At 51.1% G+C, this 23849-nt stretch overlaps 6 protein-coding genes across 6 annotated transcripts; 1 reads left to right on the top strand and 5 right to left on the bottom strand.

Moving 5' to 3' along the window:
* Positions 1-994: 994 nt before the first annotated feature.
* Positions 995-4766, top strand: FPRO_09054 (uncharacterized protein; the record flags this gene model as incomplete). The annotated part of the gene is made up of 4 exons (XM_031224450.1): positions 995-1015; positions 1065-1391; positions 1440-1828; positions 1877-4766. The coding sequence occupies 4 exons, from the start codon at positions 995-997 to the stop codon at positions 4764-4766; spliced, it is 3627 nt and encodes a 1208-aa protein (XP_031089708.1).
* A 431-nt stretch (positions 4767-5197) lies between these two features.
* On the bottom strand, positions 5198-7338 carry FPRO_09053 (uncharacterized protein; the record flags this gene model as incomplete). The annotated part of the gene is made up of 2 exons (XM_031224451.1): positions 5198-5423; positions 5495-7338. The coding sequence occupies 2 exons, from the start codon at positions 7336-7338 to the stop codon at positions 5198-5200; spliced, it is 2070 nt and encodes a 689-aa protein (XP_031089709.1).
* Positions 7339-8265: 927 nt separating this feature from the next.
* Positions 8266-9201, bottom strand: FPRO_09052 (uncharacterized protein; the record flags this gene model as incomplete). Its single annotated transcript, XM_031224452.1, has 1 exon — positions 8266-9201. The coding sequence occupies one exon, from the start codon at positions 9199-9201 to the stop codon at positions 8266-8268; it is 936 nt and encodes a 311-aa protein (XP_031089710.1).
* Positions 9202-10454: 1253 nt separating this feature from the next.
* Positions 10455-12319, bottom strand: FPRO_09051 (uncharacterized protein; the record flags this gene model as incomplete). Its single annotated transcript, XM_031224453.1, has 2 exons — positions 10455-11818; positions 11887-12319. 2 exons carry the CDS (start codon positions 12317-12319, stop codon positions 10455-10457), a joined length of 1797 nt encoding a protein of 598 aa, XP_031089711.1.
* Positions 12320-18988: 6669 nt separating this feature from the next.
* FPRO_09050 (uncharacterized protein) lies at positions 18989-20271 on the bottom strand (the record flags this gene model as incomplete). The annotated part of the gene is made up of 2 exons (XM_031224454.1): positions 18989-19995; positions 20052-20271. 2 exons carry the CDS (start codon positions 20269-20271, stop codon positions 18989-18991), a joined length of 1227 nt encoding a protein of 408 aa, XP_031089712.1.
* Positions 20272-21210: 939 nt separating this feature from the next.
* FPRO_09049 (uncharacterized protein) lies at positions 21211-23597 on the bottom strand (the record flags this gene model as incomplete). The annotated part of the gene is made up of 4 exons (XM_031224455.1): positions 21211-23200; positions 23280-23283; positions 23333-23469; positions 23542-23597. The coding sequence occupies 4 exons, from the start codon at positions 23595-23597 to the stop codon at positions 21211-21213; spliced, it is 2187 nt and encodes a 728-aa protein (XP_031089713.1).
* Positions 23598-23849: the final 252 nt, after the last annotated feature.

Below are 23849 nucleotides of genomic sequence, written 5' to 3' on the forward strand. Positions count from 1 at the left end.
TCCCCGGCGCTGTTCTCAGCCGTCGTGTGCCCTGCTGTCTACTCCTCCTGGAGTGTCCCATACTTCCGTCGACAACCAACGTTTGCCCTGCACTAAATTGAAACAACACAACGCGGTTCAATAACAGAAGTCGCTCCCCAAATTCAGAACCATCTATCAAAGAAACCAACTGTTCCCTATCTGTCAAGGAGGAAACCCAGTGCCCGAGCACTCGCCTCAAGCTCAGCACAACACTCTGTACACTCATCAGTTATACTCCAACCATCAAAACAACCAGTACAAAATCTACAACAGCTTCATCGCAGTATCAAATACATCCTCCGAGACAGATCACAATTTCTGATTGGATGCCCTAAGGTCATTTACTCGCTACTGTACTGGAACCCTTTCTGAAGCAACTGGAGCCAGGGGACGTGCAACCACTTCCCGCTAAGAGGAATATCCAACATCTGCAAGTGGCACCTGGCGGGCAGCTGGCATCAACCTTTCATCCTCAACTTTTCATTAGACTCAAAACTTGAGTTGAGTCCTCAGTCATACCTGCAGCTTGCGCCCGTTACCCACCTTCTTCCTTCTCTCATATCTCCTCGTACTTATTCCTTCTCTCTCTACTCTCCTTCTCATTCTTCAGAGCTGCTGGGCAACAAACGGTTCAAGAAATAGCTCCTTACTATTCCACTCTCCCACTCTTCTTCTTCTTCTTCTTCTTCTTCTTCTTCTTCTTCTTCTTCTACTACTACTACTCGGAGTCTTCAGCCTCTCGCCTCTTCTCTTCTTTAACCGTACTCATCCTTTCCGTCGTCAACCATTCTCATCAGAACACACATCTCTTCTATCACCAACCCCTCAGAGCTTCTTGATAACATACCAACCCTTTGCGCCGTATCTCGTCTGTCATCTCCTTGACACTGTCCATATTCTCCCTTACAACGCCAGTTGTGGGTGCTTCCCCTCTCATCGAGTTCATCTTGCAAGATCATCTTCATCTTGCAAGATGGGGGATCAAAACCAACAGGTGAGTACAACAGCTATACCTTTTCTCCTCGTATACTAATGCTTCCAAGATCCCCGGAGACCAAACTCCTTTGGAAATCATTACTCAGCATGTCAAGCACAAGAACAATCTGCCAAAGACTGGCAGCGTCCCTTGGCACTTGGCTCCAGAGTTTCCACACTCAAGCGAGCTGATGTCCATCGATGCTGCCCCATTGCTCCATCCCCCAAACATCAAGGTTCTATCTGAACGTGATGCCAAGAATGCCTACCTTGAGTTCCAGTACATCACGAATCGTTTCGAGGGTACTGAGCTTCTTCGGCAAGCTATCAACTGCTTCAGAAACAAGCCTAGAATGATGGAGGGAGATAGAGATAACTTCTACATCTATACACAAGTCAGTCCCATTTTCTCCTTCCTCAAGTCCTCTACTAACAGCTACAAGGTACATGTCCAAGGCTACTTGTTTGCTAGATCTGGGGCAGCTTGCCGCATTGCCTTTTCAACAGAGCGCTCACCCACCAAAGTTGAGTGGAAACAGTCGAACCGGCTTACTGCTGGTACCCTTATTGCGCTGTCTCCCAAATATGACAACTTCAACACCCAATGCTATGTTGCAGTTGTTGCCGCACGATACATTGTGGGTGGCCTTGAACCTGATCCTGCCAATGACGAAGGTGAAGACACTCCGCCCCGGATCGAGATCTTTTGGTCCGACTGCAACAATGCCGTCTTCGATCCTTCCGTTGAGATGGTGATGCTCGAAGCCAAAGGAGGATATTTTGAGACTGTTCGCCATGCCATGGTTGGGCTACAACATGCCGTAAAGTTTGAGTAGGTCTATCCCGTTGCATACTCAATACCCAAACTGACATTCCTCAGTTCCAAATTTGACAAATACATCATTCATGAGTCCAACACCGAACACACGACCGACTATCTTGCAGACACTCCAGGGCAGACTCCTCGTCTTCCTGACAGAGCTGACCACCTTGATCCTTCTCAAAGGGAAGCTTTGGAACGCATGACTCACAAAGAGCTGGCGGTTATCCAAGGTCCTCCTGGCACTGGCAAGACTTTTACATCTGTTGTAGCCATTGAAAGCTATGTCCAGACTCTCAAGTCTCGACAAAAAGGAGATACCCCACCCGTCATAGTTGCTGCTCAAACCAACCACGCTCTCGATCAGCTTCTGGACCGACTCTCGGCTTTTGAGGCCGTCATTGTTCGTCTCGGTGGGCGCACAGAAGACGAGGCGATAGAAGAGCGTACTTTGTACAATCTCAAAGCCAAATTAAAAACACAAAGTGGTGGCATCGCGGCTGAGAGAGCTCGAAGAAAGGCTCTCGGCACAATTGAGAAGTTGTTGTCGGAATGCTTCCCTGCATTTCTGATTCCAGCTGAAGAGTTTCTTAAAGGAGGACTCCTCTCGGATGCTCAGTACAAGTCGTTGGATGATGACGAGTGGGAGTCTGCTACTCTGGTCAATCGTGATGACGGAACTGAGATTGAGTGTCGCATTGCGCACTGGCTCCAGGTCATCGAGACAGACACCACTGTTGACATACGCCCTCCCCAGAACCAGGCTGAAAATCCCGAAAAAGATGATGCTGTTGATGAAACCCAGCAGGAGAATCAGAAGGAGAGACTCAAAGGTGCTTTCTTTCCCATGAAGTTCAATGTCACCGGTGCCCTTGCCAGTGAACTCTCCAAACAAGCATCCTGGGTTCACCGAGCCCGCAGGCTATTGAAACAGCATCAAGATCTATATAAGATCCAGCCACGTTATCGCGGCATGGTCTATCACCTCCTACGAGAAGAACTTATCCTCGCACGAGCTCAAAGGTTCCCTCAGCTTCTCAAAGAGTACCAGGAAGCCTGTGATGATATCAAAGTCAGCCGATGGGAGTCTGATGTCAGACTCATCACAGGTGAGCGTATTGAGATCGTGGGTTGTACAACCACCGGATTGTCCAAGTATCGTGGTATGATCGCAGCATTGAAGCCCCGCATATTGATGATCGAGGAAGCGGCCGAAACTCGAGAAGCCAACATTAGCTCCGCTCTCTATCCCAGCCTGGATCAGGTTGTGCTCGTCGGAGATCACCAGCAACTGGTCCCATCTGTAGATGTGCGAGAACTGGGCCGTGATCCCTACAACATGCATGTGTCTTTGTTTGAGCGCCTGGTCAAGCTCAAGTTGCCATATAGTATGCTCCGAGTCCAGCGTCGTATGGTCCCTGCAATTCGCGAAGTGGTCAACGCGTTCTATCCCAAGCTCACAGATCATTGTTCCGTCTACGATCCAGACAACCGGCCTCCTGTACCGGGTATGGGCGGGAAGAGCCTTTGGTGGTTTGATCACGAGGGACAAGAGAGGCAGAATGCCAACGACTTTTCATTTTCGAACCCAGATGAGGCTGACATGATAGTGGGCTTCGTGCGATATCTTGTTCAGAACGGCGTTGACCCGGAACGCATCACTGTTTTGACGTTCTACAAAGGGCAGGTTGCTCTCATCACGGAGAAGCTTCGTCGTGACCTATACCTCGAACTCAAGAATCCTTTGAAGAAGTGGTCGGTGAGAACTGTCGATGGCTTCCAGGGCGAAGAGAACGATGTCATTCTGCTATCACTAGTTCGAACCCTTGGCCCGGGCTTCATTGGGAACGCGAATCGGACAAACGTGGGTACCAGCCGAGCGAGATGCGGATTGTATGTCTTCGGCAACTCCCAAACACTTGTAAGGGACGAGACTTCAGAGGCATACAGTACATGGAGAAAGGTCATTGATGTGTTTAAACGCCGTCAGAGTATCGACAACTACCTGCCGGTCACTTGCCGTAACCACGGAACACGAACAAACATCAAGAATGCCAGTGGTTGGAAGTACATCCCTGGAGGCGGTTGCGATAAAAGTTGCGAGTCCACGTGTGCAAAGGGCCATCCATGTAAGCTCACTTGCCACAAGTTCGACCACAGCGAGGTCAAATGCTTGGAGAAGTGCGAAGAGGTCTTGAAGTGTGGCCACAGTTGCGAGTCGCTTTGTTGGCAGCAGCCTTGCAAGTGCCCCTCACGATGCGACGAGCCTCCAAAGATGAAGTTGCCCCTCAGGACTTCTCTGTTACCTGCTCGAGCTCCCAAAAGGCCCAACCATCGCCCTCAGTCACGAAGCGATAGAACAATTTCGGGAGGATCCAGACCTCAAACGTCTCCAACTCGCCGGTCCGATGCCTTTGAAGCTCCAAGTTCCCAGGTACCAACTTCAACTCCCATAACACAAGCTCGAAAACATTGCTTAGAGCCAACCAGTGAACAAATAATGGAGGGGGGCTATTACGCGGAAACGATCCAGCAGGCCCACCAAACTGCGGACAATGCCATAACGACAACTAGAGTCTTTGAGAGTTTCGCGGATGCCTCAAAGGAAGCTTCTCGCCGCGAGAACTGGAGCCCAGACAAATTGGCCAAGAAGGATAAACAGCTCGCAGAGGACGCGAAGGCCAAAAGGCGTCAGAAGAGCCCCGAGTCAATACACATCAGTGAGACCTGGCACCGAACGACAACATCGGACAGCCTTCATCGGCGACGCGAAGAGAAAGTTGAAAAACATTGGTCAATCAAGGTCTCAACTTGCAAAGAAGCTGAACCCAGCCGGGAGAAGCCTGCTACATCGGGCACCGATATTGGAGGGTCATCAATGGAGGATGACAATGAAGATGGCGAGGATGAGGACGAGGACGAGGGCGAGGACTTGATCAGCTTCGATTGAAGTGCCGTCGGGGAGCGAGAAAACATCGGAACTTGTCATAGGGTGTCAAAATAAACTCAGAAAAAGGTGTCATAAACTTATGCCAAGTTATATAAGTCTTTTTGTTCTTTAGGATTAGATTCCTGAGTTTTTTTTTTCCTCGTTGAGAGGTCAGTCGGAGTGACTGGATGAATAGCTTACGATAGGAATTGTAGATTATGTAGTCGTTGGTGTAGAAATTGTACGAGTGTTGTATCAAACCCCGACTGCTGCTGATTGAGTGACCGAGAAGTCGAAGAATTGAGGAATAGGAATGGAATTTTGTCTAACTGTTATAGAGGCAGGAAAATCCGACTATAAATTAAGCTCGCCATGACCAACTCCAGTATATATAAAGCACGACGACCAAGTCCCAAAGTTGGAGAGTCAGTTCGAGTTGAGACGACCCCAAGCTATCCATTGGTAGCATTGATCTCATAACCGATGAGGACTTCTGTACTCGTACCCTCCCAGCCTCTTGTGCCTGCAGCGCTCAGCATGTAGCGGCTTGTCGGGTCGATGTAGAGACTGGAGATGACGCCTGCACGGGGAGGACCGGGGATGATGAGGAAGGGAACGCTAGAGTGCTTCATGGGCGATTCACGAAGATCGTAGAGACGCATGATATCGTGGGAGGCACTGGACACTCATTGTTAGTATGGACAGACTGATAAGAGGGGAGGGGGAGGGGAGGGGGAGGTGAAGTCTACCAGACGAGATGACGGCCGTTTATCATGGGTCTCACGGCACTGACTGCTCCGCTGCCCCCGGGGAACTTGAGCGTCCTGTGGGGTTCCCAATTTCTCTTTGCCTTGTGAATATTGTACTCTTCCACGGTCCCGTTGCGACGGCCCGCGTAGATGTTGTTGCCGTTGGGACTCCAGCAGGCGCCCATGCACCACGGGGGAACACCATTCCTTGTGCCGATGCGCGCCACGGGATCTTGTTGGCGTCGATCCCAGATCCTTAATGTTCCGTCCATCGCAGCCGAGAGGAATGTTGTGTTGGATGTTTGTGTTGGATCATGATTCGTGGGGGTGTGTGATGTGAGGAGTAACGAAGGAGATGTTGGCTCAGACTTGGGGAGTGCGTCTTGCGATGGTTCTGTGCCTTGCGTTGGAGCCGGTACGAGATCGACGTCCATAGCGTCGCTTGTATCCAGCGATGGCTCAGGCGGAGGCGGTTCAACGACCGGTTCGGGTTCCGGAACGGGTTCAGGCTCAGGCTCTGGATCTTTTCCTGCGTCGAGAGCGGCCATGTCTGCTGAATGGTCCATAGCGCTATCATGACCATGGCCCGGCATCACGGCAGTGAATTCATCGTCGTCGTTGCCAAAGGGTTGATCTTCCTTTGTCTCGCCGAATAAGCTCCCCGCATCGCTTCCTCCAAAGAGACTGTCGTGCGCGGGTGAAGCTGACCCGTCGCCATCGCCGTTGCTGGGATTGGCGTTGAACTCAGCGGTCATATCGTCGACTCCATCGTTGTTGAGTGGATCTGTAAAGTTCCCATTCGCTATAGGCGCCGCGTTATTTGTAGTCATTGTTGTAGGAGGCAGTGGCTCATCGTCGTCTTCTGGGATGGGAGCACCGCTTGCGGGACGGAGTTCAAGAGCTGAGATTTGACCTGCGTTGCCATCGAAGCTTCTGATGGTTTGACCGGTGTTGAGATCCCAATCAAAGATGTTCTTGTCCCATCCACCGCTAAGAACGCTCCTTTCGTCCTGCGCCATCGTCAAGACAGACACAGCGTTTGTGTGCTGCTGCAGACAGTGGATTCTCTTGCCCTCGTCGTGTCGGACGCTCTGTAGATTGATACCCCCTGACTCCAGACCAGATAGTAACCAAAGAGCCTGCGATTGTACAGCGAGAGAGTAAACAGGCGAGAGAATATGCTCCTGGTCTCCCCGTCCCGGAGGCGGCGGCTCCTCGTTCTCCCAGTACGACATGAGTATGCCAGCCTTGGTAACGCTATCCACAAACGGATGCCTCTGCGCAACCGTCAAAGCCAGCTTGCCGTTGATGGTATTGGGCCCGTCATATTTACGAATATACCCGTCTGAGCCTCCCGTGATCCAGTACCTCAAGTCCGGCGTGATAGCCATGGCATTGACACTCGTCGATTGCGGCGCCGCCATGGTAGGTACGATATCGTAGGAAGCTGCGCCGATGTACTCGGGTGACGGCTGGGGCCACCGCTTGTCGAGACTCGGGGCTGGTGTAGCTGATTTCCTGGGTTGGGATTGCGAATCATCGGGTTCGGATTTTATCTGAGTACTCCGTTGATCGTTTGAGTCTGTCGCAGGCGGTTGAGACTCTTCGCCTTCACCGTCTGCATCAGCGTCTGCATCTGCATTGTCGTCATCATCTTCGTCGTCGTTGTTATCATCGTCATCGCCTTCTGCATCTTGATCCTGATCGCCATTGTCGTCAGCGTCCTCCATTGCCTCGTCGACGTCGTTGCGATCATTGTCATTGTCATTATCGTTGTCGTTGTCGTTGTCGTTGTCCGAGTCAGCTGAACTGGCGGACAGGCGATCATCGTCCAGGGTGTTCATTATGGGTGCTGGGGAGGTTAGCAGGGTGTAATTGGGAGGATTTGATCTAGAGAGACATGGGGGACAATTGATACAAAGGCGTAGTGAGTGATTACCTGTATAATATATCCACCTAGCAAAAGTCTAAAGCATCAATTCATGGAGCAGTCTTTTGAACAAAGGAACCAATTGCCAATCGCATTCGAAAGTGTCGCAAAGGGTCTGTAGGCGTGCGCAGAATCGCCAGGTCGTCTTTGAAGCTTGGTAAGCAGTCGCGAGAGATCAGAGAAGAAGCTCAGGGTGTTTGAAGCCAAGATGTCATAGGTATAGAGGGCAAGGGTAGGATGTGGTGTCGGTCGTTGCAAACTGCGGGGCCGTGATGTATAAAGGTCCAAGTTTAATAAGTTTGGAAGCTCCCTTCGCGCGTCGCGTTTAATTGGAGTTGGAGATGGAGATGGAGATGGAGATGGCCCGATGTGTCTTAGTGATATGCGGTACAATGTGGAGCCGAGGCAAGGGGGCCTTGGGTAAGGGTCCCGAGATGTTGGTATAAGTCGGCCTTTACTATGTAATATCTCTTTCTATTGCTCAATCACTTCAGCAAACGATATATTCCTATCAATTGATATCGCTGTCTATAATCTCTGCGACAAGAGAGCGCCATCAGCATCGACGTCGAGTCTATCAGCCTACCGTATCAATCTCCGTCAGCTGAGGCCACCCGCTTACAATCACTACTACACTCACATCACTCAGCATCAAATCAGTAGCAGGCAAATATTACAGACAAAGGAAATTTGTTATTGTACCTACCACTCAAGGCTCAGTCTAGGTCTCTCACTAAGGCGTAGCTATCAATACTTACTTACCATCTCTCTCTCTAACTTACACCAATGACTTACCTAAACACTAATCTCACCTGTCACTCACTCTGCTTCTCTCAGCCACTCACTTCCTCCCCGAATGTCGTCTACTCCCACCACTCTTCGATTCCCTCCATGAAGATCCCCGACTATTCCGCACAACAACCTCCGTAAGGCTATCATCCGGTACAACCGTCTCTCCACTCCCCGGCCAAACCGTCGGGGCATTACTGCCCCCAAACACCGAAGGCTCCGGCTCCGGCCCGTCCTTGACGCAGTCCCTCCAAGACTGAATTCTAGTCTTTGTACTCTCGGGTACATGTTGAAGTGATGAAGGCCAGGGATCTTGAGGGACGGGGGGTGCTTCACGAGGGTTCAGGAAGAACTGTGATGAGCGTACGGACTGAACGTCTGTGTCGCGATGACTGGAATCACCGTGTCCAAAGGTCTCAACTGCAAGAAAGTCCTCTCCGTCGCCGAGACGATGACGGTGGACTATAATCTCACCTGGACTCCTCTGATCCCGCCGAGGAATATTCGCAAACAGCGCATCATTATCAGCATCATAACTCACCCGATGTCTAAGCCTCTGCTCCTCCGCCATCTCAGCCTCAACCCTCCCCAGAATCCGATTCAGCCCCGAATCTCTATGAACAGCCGGCGGCTCGCGCGTGAACGCCGACCCCTCAGAGTGCGACCACTTGGAACAGATCCTCTGCACCGGCTCCGCACTCACAAGCGGCTTCTGCTCATCATCAGAATAGTCCTCACCGCAGTCACTGCAGTCGCACTCATCTTGTGGCTCAGGAGGGACGTCAGCGTATTGACGCCATTGACGAGCTGTGAGGTTAAGATCTTTCGGGGCGTTTGCGAGACGAGCTTCGCGAGTTGCTGATGTGCTGCGTGGGTGACGACGGCAGCGGGAGCTGCGACTGCGATTGAGAGAGGGACCCATTGTCCATTGGCCTAGGGCATCTAGGAAACCGACTTTGCGGGTTGAGCGCTTGCTGTGTCTAGACATGATGGGCCAAGGGTCTTGGTGTTTTGTTGTGTTTATCTGTTAGTGAAGACGAAGACTACCTGAGCTGTGATATTTGCTGCTGTGACAATTCTCAAAGCTATTGACGGTGATGAGAGAAGATGAGATGCCGTGAGGTAAGATCATCTTGGTTATATAGCTACTCATGAGAAGTCGATATTCCAGGAACAATAATGGACTCTGATGGTGTACATGAGACTGTCACCACTGTCTTCACCCATGTACACCACCAAGTGAATGAACAAAGGCGCACAGCCACGAGGTGAGAACAAACAAGCCCATTATCTTCACCTTTATCTTACATGTCCTGTTCAGGCAGCTAAAGAGTTCATATAATGGCTTCATCGCTCACTTGTACGCCGCAAAATAGTCTTGCCAAGCGATGAATATTCGACTCCCCGCCAACCCAGCCATCTATCTCATCATGGTCAGACTGCGGCTTCAAGATCAAAGTAAAAACTCAATGTGTATTACAGCTCAACGCATCGTAACTCGTGACTATATCTACATGCACCCAAATAGATCCAAGACATACATCTCCCTAGCCAAAGCCCTACCTGCACAAGGTACAGTACATCCCAGCCCAATTGTCTCAGACACCACCTCATTTCCACTACATTCCTCAAATCAATCCCATATATTTCAGCCTCTGACGCACTCATTCATTCAAATCCGTCCCTTCCGGGTTCTCTATTCCTTTCTTGCTTGCTTGCTTCTCTCTCTTCCTATCATATCCTATCTTACAGCATATGGCTCTTCAGCGTCGCTGTAAATGCGCACCAACCTCAATGCCAGTACACATCCTCACTCACTAACCACCGGTTTTTGTCCCTATTCAATCCACCAACCCAAGTTACTCCCATATATTCTCATCCATCAATGACATAAAAGGAAACAAAGGACGACAGGACAGCTGCATCACCCAACTCCACCTTTTTGATCCAGGACCAGGGCATGATAAGCCCAATACGTTTCTTTCAGCCTGCCATGACAAGATAAAAAAACAATCCAGATGCCCTCACCTGTCGTCTCGATGAAGGGGTATTATCATTATCTACTAAGGAAAAACAAAAAAGGAAAATGCTTGCAAGAACACCGAGAGGTCTGCAAGGGTTGTTGTTGATTCGATTCAAGGAAAACGTGGGGGAACCCAAAACTGGGCTAGCAAATCAGATGGCTCAGTCATGTCCAAGAGTCAAAGAGTGTGTTGTGTGTTGTGTGTGGCTAGCTTAAGCTCATGAGGTAACGCGAGGGTCATTGAAATATTGCACCATTCCCCAGCCACTTGTGGCACCGTCATGCTGCTGGCCGTGCTGCTCGACAACAGAGCCTGTGAGACTCTCCCAGTCGTCAAACAAAACAGGCGGTGCTGCTGGCGAGTACTCAAAGTCCATCATTGACTCACCAGCGTCGTGGCCCTGTGAGTGAGGGGGTGGTGGCAGCTCACGCTTCTCGAGCGGAGAAGGCGCTGGTGGCGGCATCAACGGCGATGTTGAAGGTCCCATCGGAGAGTGGGACGAAGAGTCTGGTGACGGTCTTGAGGGTGAGGGGAATTGTTGGGAAGGCACCATTATCGTGTTTCGGAACGGCGTGTTGAATTGGGTCTGCTGAGGGTCAGGTGAAGGCATCAGAGACTGATGACCTGCGTGGCCCTGGGTAGGCAGCGGCATAAACGACATTCGTGGGTCGTGTGTAAAGCCCTGGGGTCCAAGACTGGCGTGTGAGTACTGAGGAGAGGGGATCGGTGCCGAGGTAAGAACGATATCGGCTAGGTTGTACGCAGCGCTGACAATATACTGAGCTTCGCCTTCATCTCCAGAGAAGAACTCAAGCAGGTCCTGGAGTTGGCCGGGGTTCTCATTCTCGAGGAAGCCTTGGGCACGGCCAGTCTTGCTTGGGTGCCAACTGAACTGAGGTCGTCGGCCATTGTACTCGGCCTGCTTGCTCACAACCAATGCATCCCAAGCCTCGTGGATCAGAGGCTGATGGAGGAGACCATACACAACACGAGAATGCATCCAGTCACCCTTTGTCATACCCGACTCGAAGTGTCGAGCAACGTGTTCGACGTGGCGCTCGCGGGCAGGGTGGAGGGCAGAGCAGAAGCCGCAAGCCCAGTACTTGCGCTTTCGGAGGAACTTGACCACCTTTTCGGCGTGAGGGCAAGTCTTGCACCCGTGGCACTGCTTATGATGCTGATTGAACGAGTTGGATCCCCAGAAGCTGCGGTTACATCCAGGCTCGGGACAAGGATACTTGCGCCAGCGCTCGTGAAACTCATCCTCGTGGCGCTTCCAGTCGTACTTGCGCTTGAAGCTGGTCTCACACGAGGTGCACCAATAAATGTTGGTCTTACCAGCTGTGCCGACCGGGGCACTCATGGGACCGAGTCCGTTCAAGGAGCTGGAAGGGGGAATAGGGAGCGGCGCCTGAGATCGGTTGCAAGTAGAGGCGGACTGCCAAGACATCGAAGACTGTCCCGAGTTGGTCGACCAGATGGAAGCATGTCCAGAAGAACCGGAGCTCGTCGACGAAACGGAGATGCGAGGGCGATGGCTAAACGCAGCTTGAGGGGGAAGAAACATGGCTGAGTTGGGAACTTTATTAGCATCAATGTTAGCAAGTTTCCCGGGGCTAAGGCTTCGTTGTTGGGCAAGCTTCACATACAGTTCATGTCCTCGGAAGTGATTTCATGCTTAATCTCAGCCAAGGGGGTCGTGGAGGTGGATGAAACGCTATTAGGGGTCGTCGTCACTGTCTGGATACTGGGGCCGTTGGAGGCAACAGGAGGCGGAGGAGGGCATCGCATGGGTGGTGGTGGAGCAAGCGAAGCAGTAGAGGCCGTATGACTCGGGTTGGGAGGTTGCTGGCTAAAGGGAGTCTGCTGAGGTTGAGAAGGAATCGTAGGCATGGCTTGCATGGCTGTCATCGCGCTGAGGTTCAAGCTGAGGCCATGGCCGCCATCGACCAGCTGGTGGAGAAGCTCCTTGGACATGCCTGAGTCAATCAGGACCTGGAGGTTCTTACGGGCCTCGGCGAGAACATCCTGAGGGTTCGCGTCGTGAGACTGCTGAGGCGAGGGACTCGGTTGCTGCGACATGTTGTGCTGTTGGAAATCGAAATGCTGTTGAGGGCTGCTGGTCTGACTTGAGTGTCGCTGATTCTGGTTCTGTCTCGGGTCCATGGGCTCCGCTCACATGGAGGGAAAATCGGAAATTCGAGGTGAATCAAGATGAGCAAGGCGATGATATTCGAGTTTCGTCAACTGGTTTTAAAATTTGGGTTGGATATAACGCGGTTGTTGAAGCGAATGTGGTTGAAGTCGATGGGTGATGAGCTGATAGATAATACGGGGTAAGTAAGGTAGCGAATGAGTTGGTTCCGTCAAATTTCGGGAACGATTGAACAACGAAGGACAAAAGCGAGAGTCTAAGGTCCCAAGACCTTTGAGCGAGAGTGGATATGAAGCAAAAGAAACAAGAGAGAAACGAAAGAAAAAAAAGGGTTGGTGACGGTTAGCTTGGAGTTGTGAAGAGACGACGACGGGAGAGGATGGAAGATGATGGGGGATGGGGAGGGTAGTGTAGGAGTAGGCGCAGGCCGCGGCGACAGCGACAGCGACAGCGACAAGCGTTGGTTGGTACAGGCTTGCTCAGTCAGGTACTTTACAGGGAGTGCCTCTCTCGTAGGAGTGGGAGAGTGGGAGTGAGGAAGAAGCTAGACTAGGGGTGCTGGTGCTGGAGTCTTCCTAGACACTGGGTCCTGGTCGTTCGGTACAAGCACAGTATCCGCCGTAGATTGAGAGATCAGTGGCTGATGGGGGGAGAGAAGACGGAACGATACTTGCTTGCTGATGGGGCAGAGATCAGAAAGGGAAAGGGGCGTGTAGTGTAGCCAGGATATTTCTCCGACTAATTAATGATCGCCTTTGGTATTTTGTGTGCCTTTTTGTGTTTTGATTGTACTCCGTAGGTAGGTGGTGTTTTAGGGGGTGCGACAAAATTGGTCTGTGTAGCTCTGTGCTGCTGCAGTAATTGCGGCTGTCGACAGCTAAGCAGTGCGCTATCGCTGGTGCTGGAAGGAGCTTGTCGCACTGAAGAAGGGGGGCGGGCCCGATTTGGAGCCCGTGCTTGAGGCGTCGTCGGTTTGTGATTCTGGCACCACTTGCTCGCTCGCTCACACACTCAATTCAGTTCAATGACTGTCTGGCTGACTGACTGCCCCAAAAAGAACAGACACCCACGAGACTGGGACTGGGGCAGAACCTAGAAAGGAGCAAATGGGGTCGAAAAATAGAGCTTGAACCAACCAAAATTGTCCCTGGTGTTTAAAATGGGGAACCACTTTGGTTAGGTTCGGGTACCTTGCTGTTGCGGTCTTTTTGGGGGCCTGTTCCTTTTTTTTTTTTGGCTGTATCAAGCCCCGTCCCGTGCTGTCCGGCTCTTGAGCCAGAGTTTCACAAAAATTAATGATTAATGACGAGCCGCGATGGTTTCCCATGTGGAAATGAAGAGGAACAGGAATCCAAGATCGAGTACTCACTCACTACCCGTGTCGGGTGAATAAGGTGCCCCAAAAATAGAAGAGCCTATTCTCCGTGTGAGAGTGTAGATATAACGACGGGAGAGGATGAGTGAGTGAGTGAGTGAGTGAGTGAGAGAAGCTATGGATGATGTGGAGGAGGAGAAAATGATCCGGGGGATGGGATCGAGGAAAGATCAAGGATAAGGTAAGGTAGAAGATAAAATCGACAGGTACAGTTGAATAGTGACGTGACGTACAGGGAGGATCCTATTGACTGGCCGTGACTGCATTGCCAATGTACGCCTGCTTACCTTACAGCACGTTGTGCTTCACTACCGAAGTCCCTATTCGCGGATGAAGCCGTTGTACTGTCGAAGTAATGTAATGGAGAGCGCTACTGTCATCATCTGAATGGCTCCCGTCGATTCGTTTCGATAACCGCTCTACTAAGCAAACAGCGACGATCTCGCCTTGCTCCTCCATCCCCCTCCCCATCCCTATCCCTATTCCTCTCCATCTTGCCTCGTCTCTTAACTCATCACGATCTCATCTCTCTGTTTAGAGCGTCATGGCAACGAGATCTCCCCTCTCTCGCGCCGTCGACCGACAGGCGGGACCTGATGGGCGACGAGACAGGCACATCCTTGTTCTGTTTGGGTCGAGGCGGGGCCAGGGGTCAATGACGAGCCAAGGAGCCAGGACAGGGGGTCTTGCAGCAGAAACCGGCCTAGCCAAGACCAGAAGCCAAGCCAAGCACCAAGCCAACAGGAGCCGGGGGGGTTCAGAACCAGGTCCTGGCAGTCAATCAACCCCAAGAACGATGGATAGCGGGAGCTTTGAGTCAAAACAGCCAGCGACAGAAAAGGCGCCAGCTCACTTGTGACATGACAGCCAGCCTAGCTGAGCCAAAACATCTCGTGATGGTGTATCAGTGTGTGTTGTAGCCATACAAACACAGAAAGACCTGTGTTTCACCACATATTGACTCTAAAGATAGCAATTCAATTACCTGTCCGTCTGCTTGTGTTCAAGTTGCGTTGTCGCTTCAATGCAATGTCTCGTTCTTGGCTAATCAAGCAAATAGGATTGATTGCCCCTGTCCCGCGCATCGGCTGAAGGCACAGAGCGACAAGAATCGACATGGGGTCGTGTTCGGGAGACCGAGAAGCGAGAGTCCTATCTGTCATTGAGAGAAGGAAGGCCGTAATGGCCGTAATGAAGCTGTTCAGAATGCGAATTTCCCATGACACGAGCATGGCATATGATCCACAGAGGAAAGATCCATCGCCCATGAACGATACAATAAGGCGGCGCCCTTTACCCAAGCTTCCTTGTGCTAAAGAGCCCGGTTGCTGATCCTGGGCTGTCTATTTCCAAATCCCTTCTCTTTGCTCCGGGGTTTGGCTCGATCAAGGTAGGATACTCCGTGGCACGTCCCTTGTTATCAGAGCTGTTTTTGCTAGCTGACGATGATGGGGATTACCACGTTTTTCTGGCAATCTCTGGGATTGATTCAGTCAATCAGATCAATTTAATTTTGGCTACCCGCAGGTCCCGGAAAGGCACAGTTCTTTAAGCCACCCAGGCCAAAACGTGCTTCCAGCCTTTCTGGGCGGAATGCTGATCTGATCTGGCTCGAACCCGGAACCCGCGCTGTAACAGCTTATGCTCACCTGAAACACCAACGGCAAGGAACATTGGGTAAAGCCAACAGCCATCAATTCAAGGGTCGCGATCCAAAACGGCCAGCCTAGCCAGGCAGAGAAGAGTTTACTGTGCACTGGAATGAGACAGAAGATAACCGTCGACGCCGCCCGTCGAGCGTTTCGAAACGGTTTTCCGCCAATCAGCCACTACAGGTATAAGTCCGAGGGGAAGGCCCCGACAAGAAAAGGAGCAACATCCTTGGCTCGAATGATGTCGTGTCCGTGGCTCTATATGAGCATGGGTAATGACCGAAAAGAAGAAAAGAATAATTACTGTACCTAGAAGAGGGTCTCTTTAAAGGGTTGATTGTTACGCTGAAAAGAGTTCCGCTGTTGGGTTACAGCGACAGTCGAACCCAGGCATGGATCATGACATGTGCCGGGCCAAGACCATTCATTCAAGTCATAAATGACCAGGTAGCGATAATTCACTTCGGCCAAGTCAGCATTCAGCATCCGGATTACAGCTCGATTTCAAAGCTTCCAGGATGATCAAGCCTGTGGCTGGGTCTGAAGCTGAGGCTGGAGCTGGGGGTTGGGTTGGTTGAGCGACTGGACTGGACTGAACTGGACTAGCCTTTCTGACCTGTAGTGATTTATGGCACCATCGTGTCTGCAACTCAACGTCGCACATTGACGCCTCTTCCATCAGCCCGGACTGGTTTCTAATCAAATCACACCAAGAGAAGAGAGCAACGCAAGGGGCAGACGAGCAACGTTGTGGTTGGATCTGCTATACAAACGGTACCTACAGTGAGTGAGTCGGATAACTCTAGCTCTTCTCGACCCTGGATCGCCGCTGTCATCATCGTCATCGCTTACCTATCTCCTCCCGTCTTGGCCTCTCCACCCGCAACGAACGACAGGCAAAGGCAGGGCCCTCATTCAGTTTGTGTTTTCGTCTGCTCCCTTTTTTTCGAGCGAGGCGAATTGACTGGTGCCTCTCAGCACTGTAATTGAAGTTCCCCGGGGCATTAAGCAAGCAAGCAACATGATGACTAGCTAGGGTCTTTAATGCGCCCCAGCACAGGGGTAAGCTTTTACTGGCGCGGCACATGTGGAAATTGCCTGACTCTTGTCAGGACGAAGACAAACCCGGACTTAAACGAGCCCAACCGAACAAACACAACAGCCTCAGCTCGGTTGTCTGCATCTGCATCTGCATCTACCTACTGTATCTGCAACAAGAGGAAATATCCCGCTGCTGTCAAATCATCAAAAACTTGTCTTGGCTGGGAGATTAGCCAGAAGCTAGCTAACTAGCAGTAAAGTTTGAGTCACTCACGCACTGTTCAAGTTTGAGAAGCTCGCTCGCTCTTACGTGCATCATTTCGCGTATCACGACTCCCCATGTCCCGCCCCCTTTCGCCGTTGAGCATGGCATGGCCATTCTGACCGACAGACAGAAAAGCAACCATGACGATCCAGAGGTCGAGAACCTTGATGATGACGATGCTAGAGTTGCATCCCGCCCTGACAAACGCTCTCTTGGTGCCGATTACATAGACTAGCAAACATCTCATTACCCACAGTTCGCGATATTGCTCACCCGCGTATAGAGTTATATTTTTCATGGTCGCATCGTTACTGGTCCTTGAAAGTTTATCCATATCTGTTCTAGTCAGGGACCAGAGGTTACATATCATCATCATCACATGAACCGATCAACGACGCTATCATGTTCTGGGCATGGTCGCCGAGACTCAGGGTCTGTGCTTCTAATTTCATTCAAGGGCACAAAGTCACGAGAATTGATTGACGATTTCTCGTCGAGTTCCGCTCTATCAGAGACACTTATGCAGCCATCGTGTCTAGCTTGGCCTGCTTGTGTTCTTCAGTGACGGCTAAAATCTCCTTAGGCACATATCCACAGCATGATTCATTTGCGGATCCCATTTCGTATTCCAGCATTAAAAGCAGATCATATGCAGCAAGCATGTCGCTCAAGACCCTTTTCTAGCCCATTTCTTGGGTTCGTGTTTCTATGTTTAAACATGAACACTGTGTGTCACTGTCACTGTCCCACGTCGACCAAAACTCTTTCTTGTCGTAATAAGCTCTGTGTATGTACGTCTGTCTGCGTTTATTTTTAATTGTATCGTTGCTTTTTAGTCCTCCCGCATTTCCCGTTCAGCCCCCTCTTCACAGAGAAAACCACAACGTCAAACGTTTCACCATCCTTGGCTCGGGTACCTACGCACCGCGCAGCACACAATTGCCCAGCTGAGATAGCCCGGAGATAAAAGAGACTGAGGCACAGTAAGAAATAGGGGATGAAGGGGTTTTTTTTTAAGCATGGTACCTTGACAAACCTTGCTCGGGAACAGAACGTTTCTATACCAAAGGAGCGATATACCGTCTATACCCTGCCCGTTTGGTATATATAAAAGGGCAAATATGTATTGCATGCAAGGGACGGAGTAGCACCACGTTTTTTTGCGAGATAACATATCCGGCAATTCGTTCACCGTCTCTTTCGAGAAGATGTTGTCTCTTTCTTCAGCTGAAAGTTTCTTCAGCTGAAAGATTCTCAACAACAGAAGAGGAGGGGAAAGACTGTTGAACACACACAACAGCCCACTGCACGCTCCTCCAAATCAACATGAAACCAGCCTCCAAACGCACCGGCTCCGAGTGCGCCACCTCCTCCTCCACACCCCGGCACCTCCGTCTTTCTCTATCGCAGGTCTTTGGCCGCGCAAAAGCTGCGGAGAGCCGAACGGAATCGGGGTCTTCTCTCCCTCCTTCTTACGGATCCTACGCTGTAAAGTACCGTTCCATCTACAGGGGGTTCATGTTCTCGGCCGAGCACTGCCACGCGCACTGGAGTCGAGATGGCTCGAGTTGAGTTGAGTTGAGTTCCATTCGCTTGCCTTCACTTGGCCTACCCCCCCGTCCACCCCCTTTCCACTAAAACGTCACCGATTTTCTAGTCCCGATCCTAGTTCGCCGTTACTTTTCTTGGATGATTACATTTCGTTTCCTTATTAAACTATAGAAAGAAGAGATAGAGACAAAAAATAACTCGTACAGTGATCAAGGTGTAACTGATCGTCAGGTTTGTGCTCTCGTCCGTGCGAACCCTTGCGATCGCCCATCTTGGACACCCACACCACCCAGAGATGGAAGCCCAAAACCCGATCAAGGACGATCAGAGAAACACTATGCCTGATCGCTCCGAATGGGATCGGACAGGAGGGCTCCAACTTTCGATCTTAGGCTTGGGCTTGGGGCTTTGGGGAAAGACCAGACCGCACGGGCAGAGCTGAAGAGCAATCGTGCAACACCGGCGCGAGAGTTGTATTCCAAATCGGGTGTTCACCAAAGTCAAAGTCAATGCTCGCATGGCTAGCCGCTCTTTGCCCATCTGCCGATCGTATATGCTATGCCCCGTAATGTTTACTTGAAGAAAAACGTTTCCAAAACGTCCAGTAGCCGAGATCGTCAGCCGAAATGTCTCGGCGAAGTATAATCTTCAATGTACTTGAGACAGCATGGTCCGCTCTCCAAGCCAAGTTGAGTGCAGAGAGTAGTACACATTATGCGCTCGTGCTAAAGTAGTAATTCTCCCAGAGGTACTCGTAGTCCTCAAGGATACCACCAATGAAGGAGGGCATTCTCTTTGTTACACCTCCGACGACTCCCTTGGTGATGTTCTCGTATGCAGCGCCCCTCATCGCCCACCAACCCATGGCCCAACCACGCTTGCTCCATTCTTCCCGCTCAAGGGATGTGGTTCGTAGCCCTCGGTCTCGTAACTGCCGGGCAGCATACTCGACTGCAAAGCCGATCAACCAAGGGGTCCAGTTCTTCTTGTCGCCACCTCTCCTGATGTTGTAGGCCATGGCTGAAGCGTAGATAAGCGGTGACAGGATCTGCAGTATCTCAGCACCCTGGCCACTTCCCTGGAGTTGATTAAGAAGCTTGGTCGCGGGTTTGATGTCGTCAGCTGTAAGCACGCGTCCCAGCAGATACGAGCTGATGTCTCCTCCCTCTGGTAATGATGGTAAGCTCATTCCTGTTCGGGGCATGGTCCATTCACGCTCGTGCGCGGGTTTCATGTCCCGCGAGGATCCTGACGCAGAGCCGTTCACCGAAACGTCGTCCATGAGTTCACTTTCACTTCGGTACGCAATCTCTTCCTCTTCATCTGCGGCCGCATCTTCAGGGATGGGCTCACGTTCAGGCAGCACGGGCGTGACGAGTGGACGCGACCGTGTGATGCGCAGGAGTAGAAGACGGCAAAAGGCCTTAAGTGCTTCCAGGATCACGACTACCTTCCACCGTGACTTCTCGCCACCTCGTCGTTTGGCTGTCATCTCCCATAGCATCTCTGTGTAGATGATCATTTGTAAAAACATAGCTATTCTTCGGTATGCACCACTCCGTTGAGTCCAGTATCGTGTATATCGAGCATGTGCTGATGGCATGCTCGCCATCGGCAGACGCGCGATAGCCTTTTGGAGGAGAGAGTCATGGTAGAGAGATAGAAGTTGAACACCGGAGTGGATTGACTCTGATGCGATTTCAGCATCGCGGAAGCGGCCTGTACGTTCATTAGAAATAGCCCCAAACTTGAGCATCCGTCTCGGAAAGGCTTACCTGGAATTATATATGTCAAGCTCCGTAGAGCGCTCTCAATTTGCGATACCTGACCGGCATTCTTGGTTATGAACTCCTCATACGTAGACAGCCATTTAGGCGGTAATGACAGAATGCGACCGAGCGAAGGTTTCTTCTGTTGCTTATTCGTCGTAGCAGATGGTAAATTTGTAGAATTCGCAGCCGAAGCAGGCACGTCGCGCTTCAGAGAAGGGTCCATATTCTCAGTCTCTCTACAGTCGGTCGGCGATGATCGGACAAGGGGGAAACAACGATATTAAAGGAGCGGTGCGCGCGTGAAGTCGGTCGTTGGCGGGATTGGAATCAGTCGCCAGCCATGACGCGCTATCAGCGGTGTTGATAGGAAGGATGATATGATGGTGATAGTCGGTGATGATGGAATGAATGGGTGGGAGAGAGGTGCTGCCAGCTCAGCTCAGCTGCGTTGGGCTTGGTCTTGGGGATTCGCTTTGGCCCGCCGAACCCCGAGGCACAGGCACGTCACTTCCCGTCCAGGTGCCTCGCCCAGAATGTGGAGGTGGCGCGTGCCTGAGGCCGACGACCTCGGCATCTGCGCCGAGGTAGATACCCTAAAGTTGGCAGTTGAAAGGGATGGATGATAGTGAGAATAACGGCAGATAATTTTAGATATTAACTCAAATTATATTCATATAAGATGCTGTTATTTCTTGAATAACAGTTTACTCATAATTTGTCTCAATATTGTAGTTTTGCTATCTGTTGGTTGACCAATAGTCGATTGCACATGTGAATGGCACGAGTCGACGGCAAGCACAACACCAACACCATCAAACTGATAACAGTATATGTACAACAACAAGTGTTGATCAAACAAAGTAATTAAAAACAGGATTTGTACTTATTAGCATTACAGTATACGATACAACTTAGCAAGAACATTACCAGGTTCAATTCGCCATGAATCACGCAATTGAGCAGGTATCGTCACTCATCTCCTGGTTCACCAGATGCTATCTCAACACGTCTAGATAACATCAAATTACGGATACTGGCACCTCTCAAAACAAGTCGTAAGATCCTATGGTTGGCTATCGTCGTAGCCTAAAAGCACGCACGCCAAAACTCCTACGCTTGCTATCTACCTTGCCCAAATCCTCCTCTATTCCCATCAAAACTCTTAACAAACACCCGAAAGAATCGACACCGACTCCGAGATAGGCTGTCTATGCCAATTCAACTGCCCATCCTCTCCAACCATAAACGCCGCCACTTCCTCGATGAGCTCCCACTCCCCCGTGGCCTGGCTCTTCTCCGCATACCGAAAGATAATATTCATACCCAGATCCTCGAAGACGAGCTCTCTCCTCCTCAGTCGTAACCACTGCTGGTCTTCATCGCCCTCCGTTGCGTTCATAGCTTCGACTTCGAGGTTCTTCAGAGCGATGGCGCGGAAGACACGACTGTCGCGGAGGGCGTTGCGTATGGGGTATTTCCCTAAGATGCGAATTGCGTCTTGCTTGACTTCTGGATCGCGGCAGCCGAATGCTGAGACGAAGAGGGGCCATGTCCAGCCTGAGTCCATTGCGAAACCACAGTTGGGACGCGATGCGATTAGAGTCTCGGCAATGGCGTTCAGCTCCCGGTATTGTGGCGTGAGGTCCTTTGCTGTTTCGACACCAGAGTATCGTGGCATGGCTGTGTAAATGTAGAGAATGAGAAACTCGATATGAAAGTTGATCGCTTGTAGATACGATTGTTCATCATTCTGACGATTGTCCTGTGCTCTTTGAAGGAGTGGACTGAATGATGTCGACCATCGTTGAAGCCAATGCCTGGATTCCTCCAGAAACTTTGAGATCCTGGGGTTTTGTCGCACGCTGTCTAGCTTTATTTCCAGCTCCTTCATATCCTTCACTTTCGTCAAAGCAAGCTGTGCTGTTGTGGCGGTCAGAAGAGGAATGTACTGCACAAGCTGCCTCTGCAGTAATGTCCAGTATCCATGGGCTTCGTCCAACGTGCTGAAAACAGCAGGCATATCTTCAATCACACTGATGTTGGTCTGCTTCGGCCTGAAGTATGGAGAGTGCTTTGTAAACGGCGCGATACCCGGGGGTCTTTGTGGAGGCGGTCGCGGAGGTGTCTGCTGGTCTGACATAGCTTGCGGGCTTGCTTGACTCTGCGGACTCGGAAGACCGACTGGGTTCTGTTGACTTGAATGCGCGTTCGCCCATGGTGTACCAGGCTGACTTGGCGGACTCGATACCGAACGAGGACTGGCCGTTTGTGAGGGAGGAGCCTGGTTTGTGGCGACTGCGGGCGGTTTCGGCGGGAAGAAGAACTTCCTATACGACCCCATGAATGATCGTGACTGGAGTTCCAAGGGCTTATAACAATCGAGAATCTCCTGGACGAGCGCTGGAGGTGCAGGGGCGATTCTGACAAGACCGGGAGCTTTGTCCGTACAGGCCGCAAGCTCATTTAACATGCTGAAGCCGTGAGTGATGTGCTTGAGAGCCGCTGGCATGTTTCCTCGTTGCGCTTCGAAGCAGATAAACAGCAGAGATGCCAGCATCGCTGTTCGTAGCCCTTCCTTCGTTGGTCTGGCCTTGGCCTGCAGTTGTAAGGCCTCGCAATAGTAGACAATTGCGTTGAGGTAGTGCTTGTTATCGCCTGCTAGTTCATTTCCTGGTGAAGATGCTTCAAACTCGACATTTGAAGCTTTACGTAGTGCGCCTACTGCCATAGCAGCATACCTCAGTGATGGTTCCTGTAGTGTAAGTTGAGGCATTGTAGTCGTCCATAATCGTGAGTCTCCGAGTCCCCCACTGAGAAACCCGACACTAAGAGCCGACCACTCATCAAAGTACGATCGCTGCTCACTACTTGTGAAGCAGATGGTGTTGATTGCAGGTTCTTCGGGGATCGTTGGTGGTCTTGCTTTCACAACAGCCGTTGAGCCCGTAGTAACCTTAATCTTGGACGTTGCGCGGGATTTGGTCGCAGAGTTCGCCGTTGCTTTTGATCTTGAGGCTGTTGAGCGCGGCCGAGGTTCGGTGGCGCTCTCAGCGGGTGTAGCTGCTGCGTCGCCATAGCCATCGCATGAGCCTCGCCATTTTAAACAATTAAGACAGGCTGGTTTCGTCTCGTCACATTTGACATGTCGCTTTCTTCACGATGTTAGTGCCGTTCTTACGCCATCTGCACCCCAAGGAATTGAGTTCATGCGACCAACTGCATGACACTTACTTGCCTAAGAAGCCGTTAGTAACAGACTCACCAAAGATATGTACCGAACTCACATGTAGCACAGCCCGTGCGAGCTCTACTTGAGCTTCGTCTTGTATGTCGTGCCCTTGTCTCAAGCGCAAATCGATGCGTACCGGCCCTTGAAGCCGTCGCATTTGCAGATCTCTCAGTGTCTGTACCTGAAGAAGAACTAAAAGACAGAACGGAAAGTCAGCCAGCTGTGCTCGGATCCATATTGTGTGCGACAGGGTTTCTGGCTTACGGCGCCGAGCTGCTGGATCGCCCTCCAGTGATAGGGATCGAGAACTGGATCTCCATGATTTACAGGTACCAGGGGTTCCACCAACAAACGAAACAACAAAACCCCAAGACAGAATAGACACGGCTTGTTGGTTCAAGGCTCGAAAAGGAAGATCGTTTGTGTGAGGAGAAGCCCGCTCGCGCAGAGACGAGAAGCCGTTCTGGTAAAGTAGAACGGACCGGGGGGGGGGGGGGGGGGGGGGAACCAGCTCGGTACTCGGTTTGAGCGTTACGAGGGGTACGGCTTGATCGTACCGACCATACTCTGCT

The sequence above is a fragment of the Fusarium proliferatum genome (genome assembly GCF_900067095.1).
Source record: "Fusarium proliferatum ET1 genome assembly, contig: FPRO_scaffold016, whole genome shotgun sequence".
NCBI classification, from domain to species: Eukaryota; Fungi; Ascomycota; class Sordariomycetes; order Hypocreales; family Nectriaceae; genus Fusarium; species Fusarium proliferatum.